The sequence below is a fragment of the Schizosaccharomyces japonicus genome (assembly GCF_000149845.2).
Source record: "Schizosaccharomyces japonicus yFS275 unplaced genomic scaffold supercont5.2, whole genome shotgun sequence".
In the NCBI taxonomy this organism is placed as follows: Eukaryota; Fungi; Ascomycota; class Schizosaccharomycetes; order Schizosaccharomycetales; family Schizosaccharomycetaceae; genus Schizosaccharomyces; species Schizosaccharomyces japonicus.
The window spans coordinates 548,651-563,626 of NW_011627861.1; the positions used below are offsets into that span (position 1 = coordinate 548,651).

Sequence of the window (14,976 nt, forward strand, 5' to 3'; positions counted from 1 at the left end):
CCCTGTTTTGAGGGATAACCGGTTTAAATACGCGAAAAACTCGCGGACAAAGCACAAAGTCAAGTTTAAGAAGCTTAAGGTTTATGAAGTAAATGTCATCAACCAATGTATAAATATTACAGAATTAAGGAATACGACCCTTCATGAGCGACAAGACTCGTTAAACTATCGCCTGTTCTGGCACGATATAGTGGTTGGTAATTGGCACGTTGAAATAAGCTACCGAAGTTTCTTTATTATATCACCACTAGGCGTGACTGCTTTTTTCGTTTGGATTATGTGACCCAAACGATACAACAAACCTCTGCCAACAACACCAAAGCCAAAGGACTAATAAGATGCCTACTCACGCAACTAAGACTCGCAAGCTTCGTGGCCACGTCTCTGCTGGTCACGGTCGTATTGGCAAGCACAGAAAGCATCCTGGTGGTCGTGGTCTTGCTGGTGGCTTGCATCACCAACGTACCCACATGGATAAGTTCCACCCTGGTTACTTTGGTAAGGTGGGTATGCGTCACTTCAACCGTGACAACAACCCCAGATGGCGTCCTACCGTCAACTTGGACCGCCTTTGGACCTTGGTTCCCAACGAGACTCGCGAGAAGTACTTGGGTAAGAACACTGAGGTCGCTCCTGTGATCAACGTCCTCAACGCTGGCTACGGTAAGGTTTTGGGTAAGGGTCGTCTTCCCGAGACCCCCGTCATCGTCCAAACTCGTTACGTCTCCCGCAAGGCTGAGGAGAAAATCAAGGCTGCCGGTGGTGTTGTTGAGCTCGTCGCTTAATAAGATGGAATGTCTCATAGTGGATCTCAACACTTTTGTTGCTAATGTCGAAGGTGGGGTTGTAGTTGGGTTGGTTTTCGTATTTACATTGTGAACAGCTGTACAGTGGTGCTTGTGAAGTGGGTATGGACACTGAGACAGGCAAGTAGTGTGTATGTTCCTCCGTCGCGTTTTCTTGAGTGCGAGAATTCGAAGTTAACTTTGCTGCGTCTTCCACTGAGAGGTTTTCTTCTCGCTTATGTCGGCTTATTTGCAACTTTAAGATCAATTTCTGTTAAAAGTTCATACCGGACCATTCATTCATTTATGCAACATACTAAGTAATCGTTTTTCTTTTTAGGGTACAGGGCGTGTTGGGTGTTCTAGGAGTTTTGGGCATGACAGGATCAGTGGTTTCAAAGATCCGAGATATGTGTGGAACATCATCGTCGGCATCATTTTCAGTGTCTTCTTCCGTAGCATCCAAATCCTCAAGCGATTCATCCTCACGTTCAAGCTGATCCAACCAAAGAAATTTGTGTTGAAGGGCCTCCTGTGCCGTAATTCGCTTGTTACAGTTGAGTTCAAGACATTTCTCCAAGAAGTCTATGCTCAATAATTCTTCTTTAGAGGGCTTCTGACTCAACTTATCTTTATATGTGCTCGCTGATCCACAGCTTGCCCATAGAATCAGTTTACGAAAGCTGACACGTTTTTCTGTAAGCGTATTGACATTCGTTTCAAAAACACAGTCTAGGGTAGGTTAGCAACATATGGTTGGGATAACGAGAATAAGCGAAACGCAGAAGCTTAAGACTTACTGTGAAGTGCAGCACACTGTCTGATTTCCTGCTTGCCAAAGATGCAAGCGATTTCCATCAGGGCATCGGTGTCGTCCTGTGAATTGAACATGGGAAACCGTTTAGTTAAGAAAGACATTAGTACAACACCAGCAGCCCATATATCAATTTCTAGAATTTAGTTAGAAAAACTTGCGTTACAGAGCTGAGTTATCAAAACTTACTTGTTGTTTGAGACGAACATTTGAAAAGTACTTCTGGTGCTCGAAACCCTCGAGTACCAGCACGATTAGCACGTTTGCTCGGTCGAATATCATTTTTAACATAACCTAAAGATGAGGCAAATGGAGGTATATAGTCAGCGATTGTCGAGTTGTCGGTTTGAGCGGCACACTTGCATGGATGCGAACGACTGCGATCTTCCATTCGTTCAGCCAATCCAAAATCAACCAGGATGCCTTGTTTTTGTTCGACGTTGAAAAGAAAGTTGCTAGGTTTTATATCACGATGTATTATGCCAAGCTCATGCGTCTGTTGGAGAGCCTGGAAAAGGGATCGAAAGTAACAGCTCATGTCTGCGTACGAGAAGGTGCTGTAGAATTTGCGGAAATCCGTATGTTCAAAGTAAGGAAGCACAGCCAGTACTTGGTCTTCGTGTCGTAAAGCTGTGACAATAGGGGCGATTACTGGAGAGCCTCGAAGAAGGTAGAGAATCTCAAGCTCATTGTAAATACGTTGAGGACTACTGGTTGCGTAAATCCGCTTAATAGCAACATATTTACTTCTTTTTTGTGGTAAGCCGACAAGACGCTGTCGTTTTTTATCTTGACCTAAATTTGCTTGCATGTCCCAATCATTTACATAATCATCATATTTTAAATCCTCAGCCTTGTAGACGCTTGAAAATGTACCTAATTAAGAGTTAGCAGGGAAGCAGACCGGGATTTCCTATAGTACTATTGCTGTACCTTCCCCAATTTTGTCAATTAAACGGTAATGTTCACAAAGACCCGTGAACGACTGTTCTATCTGTGCAATTTCCTCTAAAGTAGCCGCCGATACCTGTCGTTTAATAGTGAATTCCTCCTCAATAGGTTTGACTTCATCAACATCCGTAGCAATCGCCTCTTCTTCGACACTCTTGGGAGCACCAGCCGTCTCTAGTGCAACAGAGTTTTTCTCTTGATCTCCTCCCATAGTACCATTAGCACAATTAATGCTGTTTATATGGTTCTAATGGTGTAGAGGAAAACCGCCTACTGAAAAGTTATCCTATAGCTAGACGAAGGTACCCCGGTAAACCGAGCTTCCCGAAAACTCAGTACAGATTGGGTCTAAACGATCCTAAACGCGCTCTTCTGTTGTCTTAATGGCTTTCAATTTACTAGAGAACGTCAAGAAATATGTTCACGAAGGCAATGACTCGATTTTAGCCGAAAAGTATCGCGAAATTTATGATGTCGGTCAGGTAGCTGTCCTTAATGGTACGTATGAGTGTGTCGCATTCCCCAAGGTAGAACACACTTACTGACTCGTTTTTAGGACTAATCGACTACTTCTCTTCCAATATAGAAACTCATTTTGAATTGTCACAGCTAGAACAGCTCTACTCGCTATGTGCGTACGTAATACCTCGCCTCCTCTGTAATTACTCTATTAACAAACATAAGAAACTTTCATGAGCTTCCTTCGGCCTCTAAAAACAAAATTGTTGATTTGGTTTCCAGTATCATTTTATCTGAATCTTCTCTACTCGAAGAACTAATCTCCCAAAACCGGACAGACTTCTCTGTCCCTCAAGAAAACCTGGAAGCATTTGGCATTGCTTTTACACTTATTGTTAATGCCCTCTCAAAAAATAACCAACTGAACATTGTTGGCAACTTGTCCTCGGCAAAAGACAGGAAGAAGGACGTTGGAAATAACGGGAAAGGATGGGCTGGTTCTGCTCACGTGTGCTCTTGCCTCGATGCTATTTACTCACTTCTGCAGAAGAGGCTTTCTCGTGCTTGGATTACGAATTCGGAAAAAGAGATGTTCCTTTCCATGTTTCTTAGACCAACGTATCTTTTCATGGAAAGCGAAGTTAATATGAAGCTGGTTCCTCTTAGAACACGAATCTTTAAGGTTATTGCTCTGGCTGTCAAATCGCATGACCATGGATCTGCCGCTCAAACAACGATCATTCAACAACTGCAGTATTTTGAACATCTTCCTGAGCACCTTGCGGAACTTCTTCACATCACCACCGATCAATATGCTGAAGAGGATCTCATTCAGAGTGTTCTGTGCGAGCTTTGCTCCCTTCAATTCAATAACAATGATACTAAAGGTCCAAAACACATATCCGCTTTTCTCATTCGATTATCAGCATTGAATCCACGTCCATGTTTGAAACAACTTACGCAACTGGTAAAGTTTTTGGGCACAGAATCTTACACTTTGCGTTGTGCTGTTATGGAAGTCGTCGGTAACATTTTGCTTGACTTGCTCAAAGTGGAAGGTTCAGAGGCAGAGCTGGTTTCTGCTAATATAAACAGTTTGCTTGATCTGTTAAAAGAGCGCATGCTGGATATTAATCCATACTGTCGCTCGAAAATTCTGCAAACATATCTTCGTGTTTTTGAATTACCCATTAAATATCCACAACGGCGACAGGAAGTGGCCGAAATTTCTTGCATATGCTTGCAAGACCGATCTAGTAACGTTCGTCGCAATTCCATCAAGCTTATCTCAAAGCTTTTGGCGACCCATCCGTTCTCGGCAATGTATAATGGATTATTGAAGCGTGAACAATGGGAACAAGGGTTGGAAGCAATAAACAAGCAACTTGATGTCCTGAAGCCAGATACCTCAATTTTAAATTCAGAACAAGAGGTTGATGAGTCTCTGCTTGAAGATGCTACCATAATTCAGGAAGAGGGCACGGCAAATTCTCCTAAGACTAGTAATGCAGCTTCGGCAAGTGCAACTAGAATTGAGGAAGCTGATCTAGCAAAAGATGACTTACTTAAGCTGCAACTTACGAAACAGTTTTATCTCGATGCTCTTAAATTCATTACCACCGTTGAAAAGTCATCCACCCTTATTGGGCAGTTAATGGGAGCAAAGAACAAATCCGAAGTTATCGACGTGATGGACTTTTTCGTCTTTGCTGAATCTTTTGGAATCTCCAATGCGAGTGCGTATATCAAGAAAATGATTCACCTTATTTGGGTGAAGGGTACATCGGAGGAAGGAAATAGTATCCAAAATCACTTGATTGAATGCTATAGTGTTCTCTTTTTCAATCCTCCTCCGCAGGTGTCTTCTAATGATGCAGCCAATTATACCGCTAGAAATCTTATTACGCTGACCTATAATTCAAGTCTTGCCGAACTTACTTCTTTGGAGCAAATGCTTTGCATTCTCATGCAGCGCAATTTCTTCGTGAAACTGGTTATCAACAAGCTTTGGCAAGTTTATGGATATCTAAGAAAGGAAATTTCACGCACACAGCGTCGCGGTGCCATCATTGTTCTCAGTATGCTTGCACTCGGCAATAGTGAAGTTGTCCTTCAGGGACTTGATCTTTTAGTTCAAGTGGGATTAAGCGAACCCGGTTTCAAAGACTTGATATTAGCACGGTACACATGTACGGCTATTAAAAGGATTGGGGGAAAGAAAAATAACAAACGTGCTTCGCTTCCTAACTCTCATCTCATTTGTCAAAAGTTAGCTCAACTGCTTTGCCGACCTATCGATACAGACGACTGGTATGCTCTTGCAGAACAAGCTGTTGATGCAATTTATGCTGTGTCTCAGCACCCAGATGAGTTGAGTACTGAGATTATTAACAAGTTTACCGGAATGGTATTTTCCCGGTTTTCTAATCCTAAATCCAATGACATGGATGAAGATAAAGATGAGGTAGAGGAGATACCGGCATTTTCTCCGACCAGACAACTTGCCCACTTACTGTTCCTTGTTGGTCACATTGGTATCAAACAACTCGTATACATAGAAAGTTTTGAGGCCGAGTTTAAGTTACGCAAAGCAGAGCTGGATAAAGGGCCTTCTGATGATGACCAAATGAATGTTGACAAATCTGAGCCCAGCGAGTTTGACATGATTGCGGGAACGAGTGAAGATGACTTCACCGATGCTATGACTTACATTCGGGAACGCGAACTTTTATATGGCGAAAACTCCCTGCTGGCCAGATTTTCTCCGCTAGTCGTGGAGTTATGTTCAAAGAACACGACTTACTCTAATAAGCATGTTCTTGCTGCTGCTTCTCTCACGTTAACAAAATTTATGTGTATTTCACAATCTTTTTGTGCGAAACACCTTCCCCTCTTAATCACAATTCTCGAAAAGTCAGACAATTCCCTAGTCCGCAATAATCTTGTTATTGGATTGGCTGATTTAACGATGTGTTTTAATCAATACATCGACCAAAACTCGGAGTATCTTTATCGTCGTTTGTCCGATGATGAGCCTTCAGTTAAAAAAACATGCTTTATGACACTAGCATTTCTTATTCTTGCCGGACAGATTAAAATTAAAGGACAACTCGGTATTATGGCTCGTTGTTTGGAAGACAAAGATCCTCGAGTCTCAAGCCTCGCACATATGTTCTTCTCAGAACTTTCAGCGAAGGATAATGCTGTGTATAACAATTTTATTGATATCTTCAGTGTTTTGTCGAAGTCTGCTGAAGAACTCGACGCTGACGATTCTATGTTCAAGCGCATCATTAAATTCCTCATGTCGTTTATTGAGAAAGAAAAATTTACTCGACAACTCGCAGAACGTTTAGCATCGAGACTAAACAAGTGTTCGTCGAAAAGGCAATGGGACCAAGTTGTTTACGCTCTATCGTTACTACCGCATAAGCTTGAAAATATACAGAAACAAATAGCCGACGGTTACCGTTATTAATCATTCCCTTCATCTGCTATACGTTTATACTTCTGTTTGTTTCTAATTTGATACCTTATGTACTCTAAATAGTTATGAATCTTTATTTCATGTTGTAATGATGCAGCTTTCAAAGCATAACAATGTTGTTTATGTTTGCATCTAAACATAACTCCTTAACAACTTTTCTTTAATTTACAACCAAGCGGGGTTCTGCCTCTTCGCAAGTTTCCCTCGTTTCGTATCCCCTTGGTTGTTTCAATAGGTGTGCTATAGCATATCTTGCGCCCAGTCGTATACCGACAGAAAACTAATAAGAAGAGGACTTTTCAGGTTTCAATTTACACATACGCCTCCTAATTGCCAAGGATATTGACTGACAACGTTCTTTTTTTCAAAACTTTACCAAGGTAGCCTGATATTCAAAGGTTGAGTAAACTACTAAAACAGTTAAAGGACCAACTGCTTACAGTAACTCAGAGCGAAATTTACATTAAGGCTGCTTCTTATGACAAAAAAGCTTCGTAGAAGAACTAAAAGAAGATCAAAAAGCGGTCATACGGAGGACAATGTTGACAAACAAGATGCCCATCCATTAAAGTCATCGAATGTAGACGATCAAGCTCCTCCGACAACTCCTACAACCCGGTCTAAACGATACATTAAACGTCTTGTCTTTCTTCTTGGTACCGTAGTTGGTGTCACTTCAGCATTCTTTATATTTTCGAACAGTGATTCTAAGCTTTTGGATAACTTGACATGGGACACTGTGGGCGAGTTTCTAGGCTCATCCGCTATATACGACGACATTAAGACTTATTTGTCCAATGGATTGTTTCAAGACCTTCCTCCCTTATCTGAAATACAGCAGCGCCTAGGTGGAAACGATCTCCATGTTGGTCAAACTCTCGACAGTGAAGGATATGAATCAAATTTCCCGGTAGTCATGGTTCGTCATATATGCTTGGATGATATATTGTTTTCTCTCTAACTATTTATAGATTCCGGGTGTTATTAGTTCAGGCCTTGAAAGTTGGTCATTACGAAATTGCTCGTACGTAGCCTATTTCGAATCTTTCGCTGACTTTTTTCTTTAGTCTTCCATACTTTAGAAAACGCTTATGGGTATTTCTATCACAGTTGACACTTTTTCTAACTTTTTTAGGGGAGTTTTACAATGATCAAGGCAATGCTACTTGATAAGCATTGCTGGCTGGTAATAACCCTCATCATTTCTATACGTTAACATTTATAAGGAACACTTAATGCTCGATAAGGAAACTGGTTTGGATCCCCCTGGTATTAAGCTTAGAGCAGCCCAGGTAAGTACATTCAACATAATGCTAGACTAACCATATTAGGGATTTGAAGCAGGTATTACTGACTGTTATTTCTTCTCAGCTAATTTTTAATTAGCCGACTTTTTCATCACCGGTTATTGGATTTGGAGCAAAGTATGAAATAACTAATATTACATTGAATGAAGACTGACATTTAGATTATCGAAAATTTGGCAGCAATTGGTTACGAACCGAACAACATGTTGACTGCTTCTTATGATTGGCGTCTTTCATATTACAATCTTGAAGTTCGGGATAACTACTTTTCGAAGCTGAAGGTTTAATTGCTATCCCTCCTTGAGACGTTTCTAACATTGGTAGATGTTCATTGAACAAAGTAAACGCTCCCATGGAAAGAAAATTGTTTTGATTTCCCATTCGATGGGCGCTCAAGTAACATACTATTTTCTGAAATGGGTTGAAACAGAAGGATATGGAAATGGAGGTCCCAATTGGGTGGAAGAGCACATTGAAGCCTTAATTAATGTAAGCTTAAGTACTGTTTATGGTAAACTTATTAATACTTTAGGTTTCGGGATCATTGCTTGGCGCACCAAAGACTCTTTCCACATTGTTGTCAGGCGAAATGAAAGACACGGGTACGCTCATGCTTTTTCTGATGAACGCTAACAGACAGCACAATTGAATATGTTCTCCGTCTATGGGTATTGCTTTCTCTTTAACCGATACTTTACTAACAATGCGTAGTCTTGAGAAATTCTTTTCTCGTGCTGAGGTAACTTTGCTCTCGATTTTTAGTACTGACTTATTTAATAGAGAGCCAAGATGGCCCGTAGTATGGGGGGTGTTGGCTCCATGCTTCCCAAAGGTGGAAGCGCCATTTGGGGAAATGAATTTTGGGTAAGTAACTTATGTCTTCGATTACTAACCTTACTACTGGCATTTGATGATAATGGCAATGAAAATACAAGAGGCCCTATGCTCCACACGCGTGACAATATTACGCATGAATTCGTGAATCATACTACGGAGCAAGCTATTGATTTTTTGGAGGACATTTCCGACGAGTATTTCAGAAAGATGATGCATACAAATTATTCGAATGGTATTGCATGGACTGAAGAAGAAGTAAAGAAGAATAATGCGGATCATCGGAAATGGGTCAATCCTTTAGAGGTATTTTATGCCAGTTGCATGTCAACAATAACTAACTTGAAACAGACAAGTCTACCTTACGCACCCAGTATGAAGATTTATTGCATCTATGGTGTTGGAAAGCCCACGGAGCGTGGTTATTACTACTTCAAGAATGAAGAAGGCGAATATGTTATTGACTCTAGTGTTGATGATGGAACCGAGATTGAAAATGTTTGACTCACCGACAAAGACAGCGAATTGTTACTAACATTCCAATAGGGCGTCGTTTTAGGAGAAGGAGACGGAACGCTTCCGCTTCTTAGTCTTGGATTTATGTGTAGAAAAGGTTGGAAACTTCCTCGCTACAATCCTGCCAACATCAGCATTACTACCCATGAACTTCTTCATAAACCAGACTCTTTTGACTTGAGAGGCGGCCCGTCTTCATCCGAACATGTTGACATCCTAGGAAACACTGAACTAAACGTATGTTGTTGTCAATCATTAATCGTGTTTGCAATCATAACTAACAAAGGGTTTAGGAATACATTCTCAAAATCGCTGCAGGAAAGGGTCATGAAATTGAAAACCATATTGTTTCTGACATTGAGTAAGGAGATACTGTTACGTCTTTTGTGAAGTAGCTAACATAAGCAGTGAGATATTGGATAAAATAACGGTCTAGAGTTTTCAAGAGAGAACAACGCTGAGAGAATAATATCCTTAATAATTTGCAAAAAGAAAAGAAAATTATATTAAACACTTCACGAGAAGTTTTATGCAAGAAGCATCTTGGCAGGATCCTCAATGAACTCCTTGACAAGCTTTAAGAAGGTGACAGCCTCCCGGCCATCAACCAAACGATGGTCATAAGTCAAAGCCAAGTACATCATGGGACGAGGAACGACTTGTCCATTTACAACAACGGCACGTTCCTTGATGGCATGCAATCCCAACACTGCGGTTTGAGGAAGGTTAATAATAGGTGTACCATACAAAGAACCGAATACGCCGCCGTTGGAAATAGTGAAAGTGCCGCCGGCCATGTCCTCGATGGTCAATTTGCCATTTCTAGCTCTAGAGGACAGCTCGGCAATGGAGCGTTCGATTTCGACCAAACTCAAGCTTTCAGCATTTCTCACAACGGGAGTTACCAAACCCTTAGGAGTAGCAACAGCGACACTAAGGTCACAGTAATCCCGGTAAACGATTGTATCACCACCGTTGGGACCCTCAATAGAACCGTTAACGGCAGGAATAGTCTTTGCAGCTTGCGTGCAAGCTTTTGTGAAAAAACTCATGAAACCCAGCTTGACACCAGTTTCCTTTAAAATCTCGTCCTTGTACTTTTTACGTAAAGCAATGACAGCACTCATATCACATTCATTGAATGTAGTCAAAGAAGCAGCACGGTTCTGTGACTCTTTGAGACGCTCAGCGATACGAAGACGCATACGGTTCATTTTTACGCGTTCCTCCTTACGAGAGAACGCAACAGAAGGGGCGGAAGCGGCGGGAGAGGCTTCAACCTTCGGTTGAGATTTTGGAGCAGCAGGAGCCGCAGGAGCCGCAGGCTCCTGTCTAGGGGCAGCGGGTGCAGGAGTAGGAGCAGGAGTAGGAGCAGCGGGTGCCTCTTGTTGTTTAGGTGCAGCGGGCTCTGGTTTAACCTCTTCCTTGACGGGAGCAGCAGGCTCTTCAGCCTTTGGAGCAGCCTCTGGTTGTGCGGAAGCAGAACCAGCGGCGCTATCGTCGATAATGGCAATATCTTGGTCGATGCCAATTGTGTCACCTTCTTCGACGAGACATTCTTTGAGCAATCCTGCGCTAGGAGCAATGACAGGGGCGTCAATTTTATCGGTCTCGACACTGGCAATTTCCTCATCCTTTTCGACGTGCTCGCCAGGTTCTGCGCACGGTTAGATTTCGAACACGGAAGAGACTAGTGAGAACGGGATTCTGTTACTGTGCAACAAACACAAACTTGCTAAACAGAACGTTTCACGCTTTTGCAACATACTTTTAATCCATTGAGCCAAAGTGCCTTCACTGATGGACTCGGGGAACTGAGGTGTCTTCACCTTGATAGAAGCTGTAAGCAAGGTTAGCATGAATCCGAGAACAAGGACGGGTCAAGAGCATTGGGTTGTTCCATTCGAGACAGCATATCAGAAGGATTGTGTAGTCAAAATGGCTGCGACGAATTTACGAAGAAAAGCAAATAGTAGAGGATCGAAGAGATATAAAATGAAACAAAACAAAGCCAGTATGATCTTTTTATTTGATGCACCCTAGACGTGCACAAATTGACAATAGACCCACGTAGACTTTCCGAAAGTGCCATTAAAGTCAAAAAACTCAATTTGCTCATAAAACATGTTTCCACATCCAATTGACCCAATCCAGCAACGATAAGAGGAATAGAAACATCCAAAGAAGGGAATAGCACATACCTAAACGCTTGAACAGCAACACACCGGCAGAGGATCGGCCACGTAGCATGCCGGGTTTTGCGACAGCCTTATGAACAAGCTGGCTCGGAAGACGAGCAATAAATTTCGAGTACATGACGCGTCGTAGACAATAAAACTTGAGACCAAAAAGATAAAACGATTAAAGGAAACGTAGCAAGAACCTTCTATGTTTCCTGCAAACTGTGTCCAAGACAGTTGATTAAGAAGGAAATGCAGAAGCGTGATGCATTTTTTTGGTGTAGCATATGACGCCAGAACTCGGGTATGGAGTTCAGAGAAGCGAGTTATTATCCCAAGGGATAGCAAGGTCTGGACTGGAACAGGAGTCTAGTCCATGAGCGCTCACAAATTAACCGAGTATATGTGAAACCTGTAAATTTTTTCTTTTCTTTTGAAGACGTTTTCATCCTTCTGCTGCGCACTACCTTTTTCTTATTGGCTCTTGGATAGGACAAAGGGTCTGTTTTCATTGGCTGACTTATCGCAGCACAGAATATAGTTTTACATCGTCCAATAAAAAAATTAAGCGCTCCTGACGCCCGACGAAGGCGAAAATGCCGAATTATGGAATACGTGAAGAAAAAACGAATAAGAAACGGTAGAAAAAAGATTCAATCGGTGAGAACGACTATAGATGAGTGTACATTATTTGGATTGTTTTGATATTCTTGGGGGGTTTTTGTTTTTTTTTTTTTTTTTCTGTTGTAATAGTAAAGTATCTCGTAAGTGCTTCTACTACTACTACAGTGGTACCGTTAGTTGTATCGGCCATTATTTGAAGAAAACAGCCCTGTTACGTTTTCTATGACTTGATTGAAACCTTCGGAGCTTTGGAAACTCTTGTGGAATGTTTCGTCGCATGGAAGATAACAGCTGCTCCGAGTTTTGAACATACAAGTGTTCTTATCCTCAGGGGCGTTAGCTTTGTTGTGTTATGAGATAGGAATATAGCCAATTCGAAGAGAGCGGCGGACTGTTGTCCGTTGAGTGTACTGAGTTGAAAGGGTGGATGACAAGGTTGCAAGTCTTGCAGCACCCATAAAATTACGCTGGGGTTGTTTTCGATAATAAGCGAAGGTGGTCTTTAAAAGGGATTGAAAATCAAAGTGGTACTTGCAAGGATCTTCTCAAAATTTTAAGACAGCGCCCCCAATAAACGCATCAGAACGTTTCTTGCACCTTGCGGGATTTCCACAAAGTGGTCATTAAGCGATTTGGAACTGCAATGCATGATACAATGTCATGATCGACCAACTAAATTAAGGGCTTGACGAGATTATTTGTGACAGTATTGCACACATTGTTGTGTCCGCGGTTTAACGTTTTCAATTAGCGACGAAAAATGCCGGTATAAAAGAGTAGGTAGGGACGAATGTTGTATTGATAGTACGTATGAGAAAAAAGGTGAGGAACGTTACAGTATGTGTTATCAGCAAAATGAACGCACTCAGTAGTGCGGCAGTCGATAGTAAGAATGTGTTTTTATAATGAACTAATGTTGGATGTTGGTTCTACAGTTTAGTGATGCTTCGGTTAGCTATGGTTGGAAGTGTAGTTCAATAATATGTCGTTTCATAAGAAAAGACTGCAAATAAGTTTAGTGAACACTCAATGTGACACAAATACTAGCAGACTTGAAGCAAGTGTCAATGGATAATATCACTAAACCCATACTCACTAAAGTAATATATCGCTCAGGCCAAATATTTCCACCGACTTTCCTATCGCCAAACTAATAGATAAGCTTCGACAAGGAGCAGCTAAAAATTGACTGAGTGAGCAGTTCCTGAAATTCTACAGGCCTAAGATTCGGGTAGTTTTTAGTTGACGGTCTTTAATGAACTCCTGTAAAGGCTGTTCCGTTCTGAAGGAATGGAGAAATAGTAGCATTGGTTCAGCATTGTAAGGACTTTTTACTCTTACAAAAGTATGTTATGAAGGGTTGAAGGATGCACTAATCAATCATGACAGTTGGCCTGTTAATGCTTTAAAAGTCGTAAATGAAAATCGCATCGTTCTCTATGACACACAAGAGCAGATCACATTAGAGTAACCGATGCTTATTCGCATATGTGATACTCTTTAATACCTAAAACAACTTGTAGTGAGCAAACGTCATATGAAAGCGAGTTCTGGAAAACGAGAAAAGGACTGCGCCTACTGTAACGCCTAATTTGCTCCTTTTGAATAAAACCCAAAAGCAATAATTGTTTTTTTTGGACCAATTTAGACTTCCTATATTTCGCTGTCACGTGCACACCTTAATATGACAGAGGAAAATGAACTTTCGAGCAAACTTAATGAGCTGCTTAATCCATTAACAAATCCTTTCTGTACCTTCATCGCCTATAACTAGACTTTAAACTCTGAAGACTACTATTCAGCAAATAGTGAAGTTTACTGACTCCACTATACACCTTTTTGGTACTGTTTTACACCACACTAATTATACGATACCGCACTGCGCAACGAACCACGCACAAATTCACAAAGACTCACAAAACACTCCAACAACTGAATCGGGAAATCCTCCATGCAATGACAGTGTCATGCCGAGGACCCTGCCGTAACCATTTAAACTCATCGCATCCCTATTAACGTCACCAACCTACATTTGTCCGACCCGTACTTTTTCCTCGACTAAGTAGACTATTTACTGCTTGGAAATGCGACGCTGGTAGGCCTCCCAGCCGGCCTTTCTGTAGCGCTCAGCTTCTTGAGCAGCATCACGGCCGCTGCCGTAGACACCGCGACCGACGATAATGATATCGCTCTGGCTCTCACAGATCACTTCCTCTGGTGTACGGTATTGTTGACCAAGGCCATCGCCCTTAACGTCCAAACCGACACCGGGTGTCATGTGAATAAAGTCGCTCTTGAGACCGGGGAAGCGGCGTCTGGCGATAAAACCCATACAGAAGTCGTTGTGCTTCTCAGCCAATTCCAATGTGGCTTGTGTGTAGCTTCCAGTGGCCAGGGTTCCCTTCGAAGACATCTCAGCCAAAAGCAACAAACCACGACCCAAGGGAAGACCAACTTCCTTCAAACCGCTAATAATACCCTCACCGGGAACAGTGTGGCAGTTGGTGATGTCAGCCCAAGAAGCAATCTTGTACACACCAGCAGAGTACTGAAGCTTGACAGTGTTGCCAATGTCGGCAAACTTGCGATCCTCAAAAATCAAAAACTTGTGCTTCTCAGCCAGAGCAACCAGCTGTTGGACCATGTCTGCGTCAAAGTCCTCCACAATGTCAATGTGAGTCTTCAACAAGCAGATCGAGGGACCAATCTTGTCAACGAGTTCCAGGACTTGGTTCTTCTTCGTCAAGTCCACAGCGACCGAGAGGTTTGACTTCTTCTCGTCCATCAAACGCAGCAACTTCTTGGCGACTGCATTAGGATGCACATTGGCGCGCTCCGTGTACGTTTTCAAGGCGATGTCCGACATTTTCAACTTCCCAGGTGTGTTGCGTGGAGGGGAGATGACCGTCGGCGGGTCTACCCCGGCCGCGACACACGAAAGCACATGTTACTTTAAGAGAGCACGAAGAACAACAGTAGAGCGCGACAGGGTTTCTTAACTGAATTAACGAAGCTTTAA

The 14,976-nt window shown here is 42.1% G+C and overlaps 6 protein-coding genes across 6 annotated transcripts; 3 read left to right on the plus strand and 3 right to left on the minus strand.

Annotated features, from left to right (window-relative positions):
- Positions 1-193: 193 nt before the first annotated feature.
- Positions 194-2,862, minus strand: SJAG_03160 (CDC7 protein kinase Hsk1). The gene is made up of 4 exons (XM_002174290.2): positions 2,533-2,862; positions 1,789-2,475; positions 1,586-1,735; positions 194-1,517 (listed from the first exon to the last, which is right to left on the minus strand). The coding sequence occupies exons 1-4, from the start codon at positions 2,759-2,761 to the stop codon at positions 1,102-1,104; spliced, it is 1,482 nt and encodes a 493-aa protein (XP_002174326.1). The 5' UTR covers positions 2,762-2,862; the 3' UTR covers positions 194-1,101.
- SJAG_03159 (60S ribosomal protein L28) lies at positions 229-830 on the plus strand. Its single transcript, XM_002174289.2, has one exon. It carries the CDS (start codon positions 339-341, stop codon positions 783-785), a length of 447 nt encoding a protein of 148 aa, XP_002174325.1. The 5' UTR covers positions 229-338; the 3' UTR covers positions 786-830.
- SJAG_03161 (condensin complex non-SMC subunit Cnd1) lies at positions 2,803-6,660 on the plus strand. Its single transcript, XM_002174291.2, has 3 exons — positions 2,803-3,048; positions 3,107-3,185; positions 3,235-6,660. The coding sequence occupies exons 1-3, from the start codon at positions 2,934-2,936 to the stop codon at positions 6,485-6,487; spliced, it is 3,447 nt and encodes a 1,148-aa protein (XP_002174327.1). The 5' UTR covers positions 2,803-2,933; the 3' UTR covers positions 6,488-6,660.
- On the plus strand, positions 6,597-10,320 carry SJAG_03162 (phospholipid-diacylglycerol acyltransferase Plh1). The gene is made up of 17 exons (XM_002174292.2): positions 6,597-7,415; positions 7,468-7,520; positions 7,564-7,591; positions 7,632-7,682; positions 7,723-7,788; positions 7,828-7,840; positions 7,883-7,920; positions 7,965-8,084; positions 8,128-8,292; positions 8,336-8,405; positions 8,444-8,471; positions 8,515-8,542; positions 8,584-8,943; positions 8,989-9,135; positions 9,184-9,390; positions 9,447-9,514; positions 9,562-10,320. Exons 1-17 carry the CDS (start codon positions 6,975-6,977, stop codon positions 9,587-9,589), a joined length of 1,911 nt encoding a protein of 636 aa, XP_002174328.1. The 5' UTR covers positions 6,597-6,974; the 3' UTR covers positions 9,590-10,320.
- On the minus strand, positions 9,681-11,469 carry SJAG_03163 (dihydrolipoamide S-succinyltransferase; the record flags this gene model as incomplete). The annotated part of the gene is made up of 3 exons (XM_002174293.1): positions 9,681-10,810; positions 10,922-10,993; positions 11,355-11,469. 3 exons carry the CDS (start codon positions 11,467-11,469, stop codon positions 9,681-9,683), a joined length of 1,317 nt encoding a protein of 438 aa, XP_002174329.1.
- A 2,476-nt stretch (positions 11,470-13,945) lies between these two features.
- SJAG_03164 (orotidine 5'-phosphate decarboxylase Ura4) lies at positions 13,946-14,871 on the minus strand. Its single transcript, XM_002174294.2, has one exon. The coding sequence runs from the start codon at positions 14,821-14,823 to the stop codon at positions 14,029-14,031; it is 795 nt and encodes a 264-aa protein (XP_002174330.1). The 5' UTR covers positions 14,824-14,871; the 3' UTR covers positions 13,946-14,028.
- Between the last annotated feature and the right edge of the window lie 105 nt (positions 14,872-14,976).

Coding starts and splice junctions, on each gene's coding strand:
- SJAG_03159 (XM_002174289.2), top strand. CDS start 339: ATGCCTACTCACGCAACTAAGACTCGCAAGCTTCGTGGCCACGTCTCT.
- SJAG_03160 (XM_002174290.2), bottom strand. CDS start 2,761: ATGGGAGGAGATCAAGAGAAAAACTCTGTTGCACTAGAGACGGCTGGT. Junction 2,476..2,532: donor AATTGACAAAATTGGGGAAG/GTACAGCAATAG, acceptor ACTCTTAATTAG/GTACATTTTCAAGCGTCTAC. Junction 1,518..1,585: donor ACAGTGTGCTGCACTTCACA/GTAAGTCTTAAG, acceptor AACCTACCCTAG/ACTGTGTTTTTGAAACGAAT.
- SJAG_03161 (XM_002174291.2), top strand. CDS start 2,934: ATGGCTTTCAATTTACTAGAGAACGTCAAGAAATATGTTCACGAAGGC. Junction 3,049..3,106: donor TCAGGTAGCTGTCCTTAATG/GTACGTATGAGT, acceptor ACTCGTTTTTAG/GACTAATCGACTACTTCTCT. Junction 3,186..3,234: donor CAGCTCTACTCGCTATGTGC/GTACGTAATACC, acceptor AACAAACATAAG/AAACTTTCATGAGCTTCCTT.
- SJAG_03162 (XM_002174292.2), top strand. CDS start 6,975: ATGACAAAAAAGCTTCGTAGAAGAACTAAAAGAAGATCAAAAAGCGGT. Junction 7,416..7,467: donor CAAATTTCCCGGTAGTCATG/GTTCGTCATATA, acceptor AACTATTTATAG/ATTCCGGGTGTTATTAGTTC. Junction 9,391..9,446: donor TAGGAAACACTGAACTAAAC/GTATGTTGTTGT, acceptor CAAAGGGTTTAG/GAATACATTCTCAAAATCGC.
- SJAG_03164 (XM_002174294.2), bottom strand. CDS start 14,823: ATGTCGGACATCGCCTTGAAAACGTACACGGAGCGCGCCAATGTGCAT.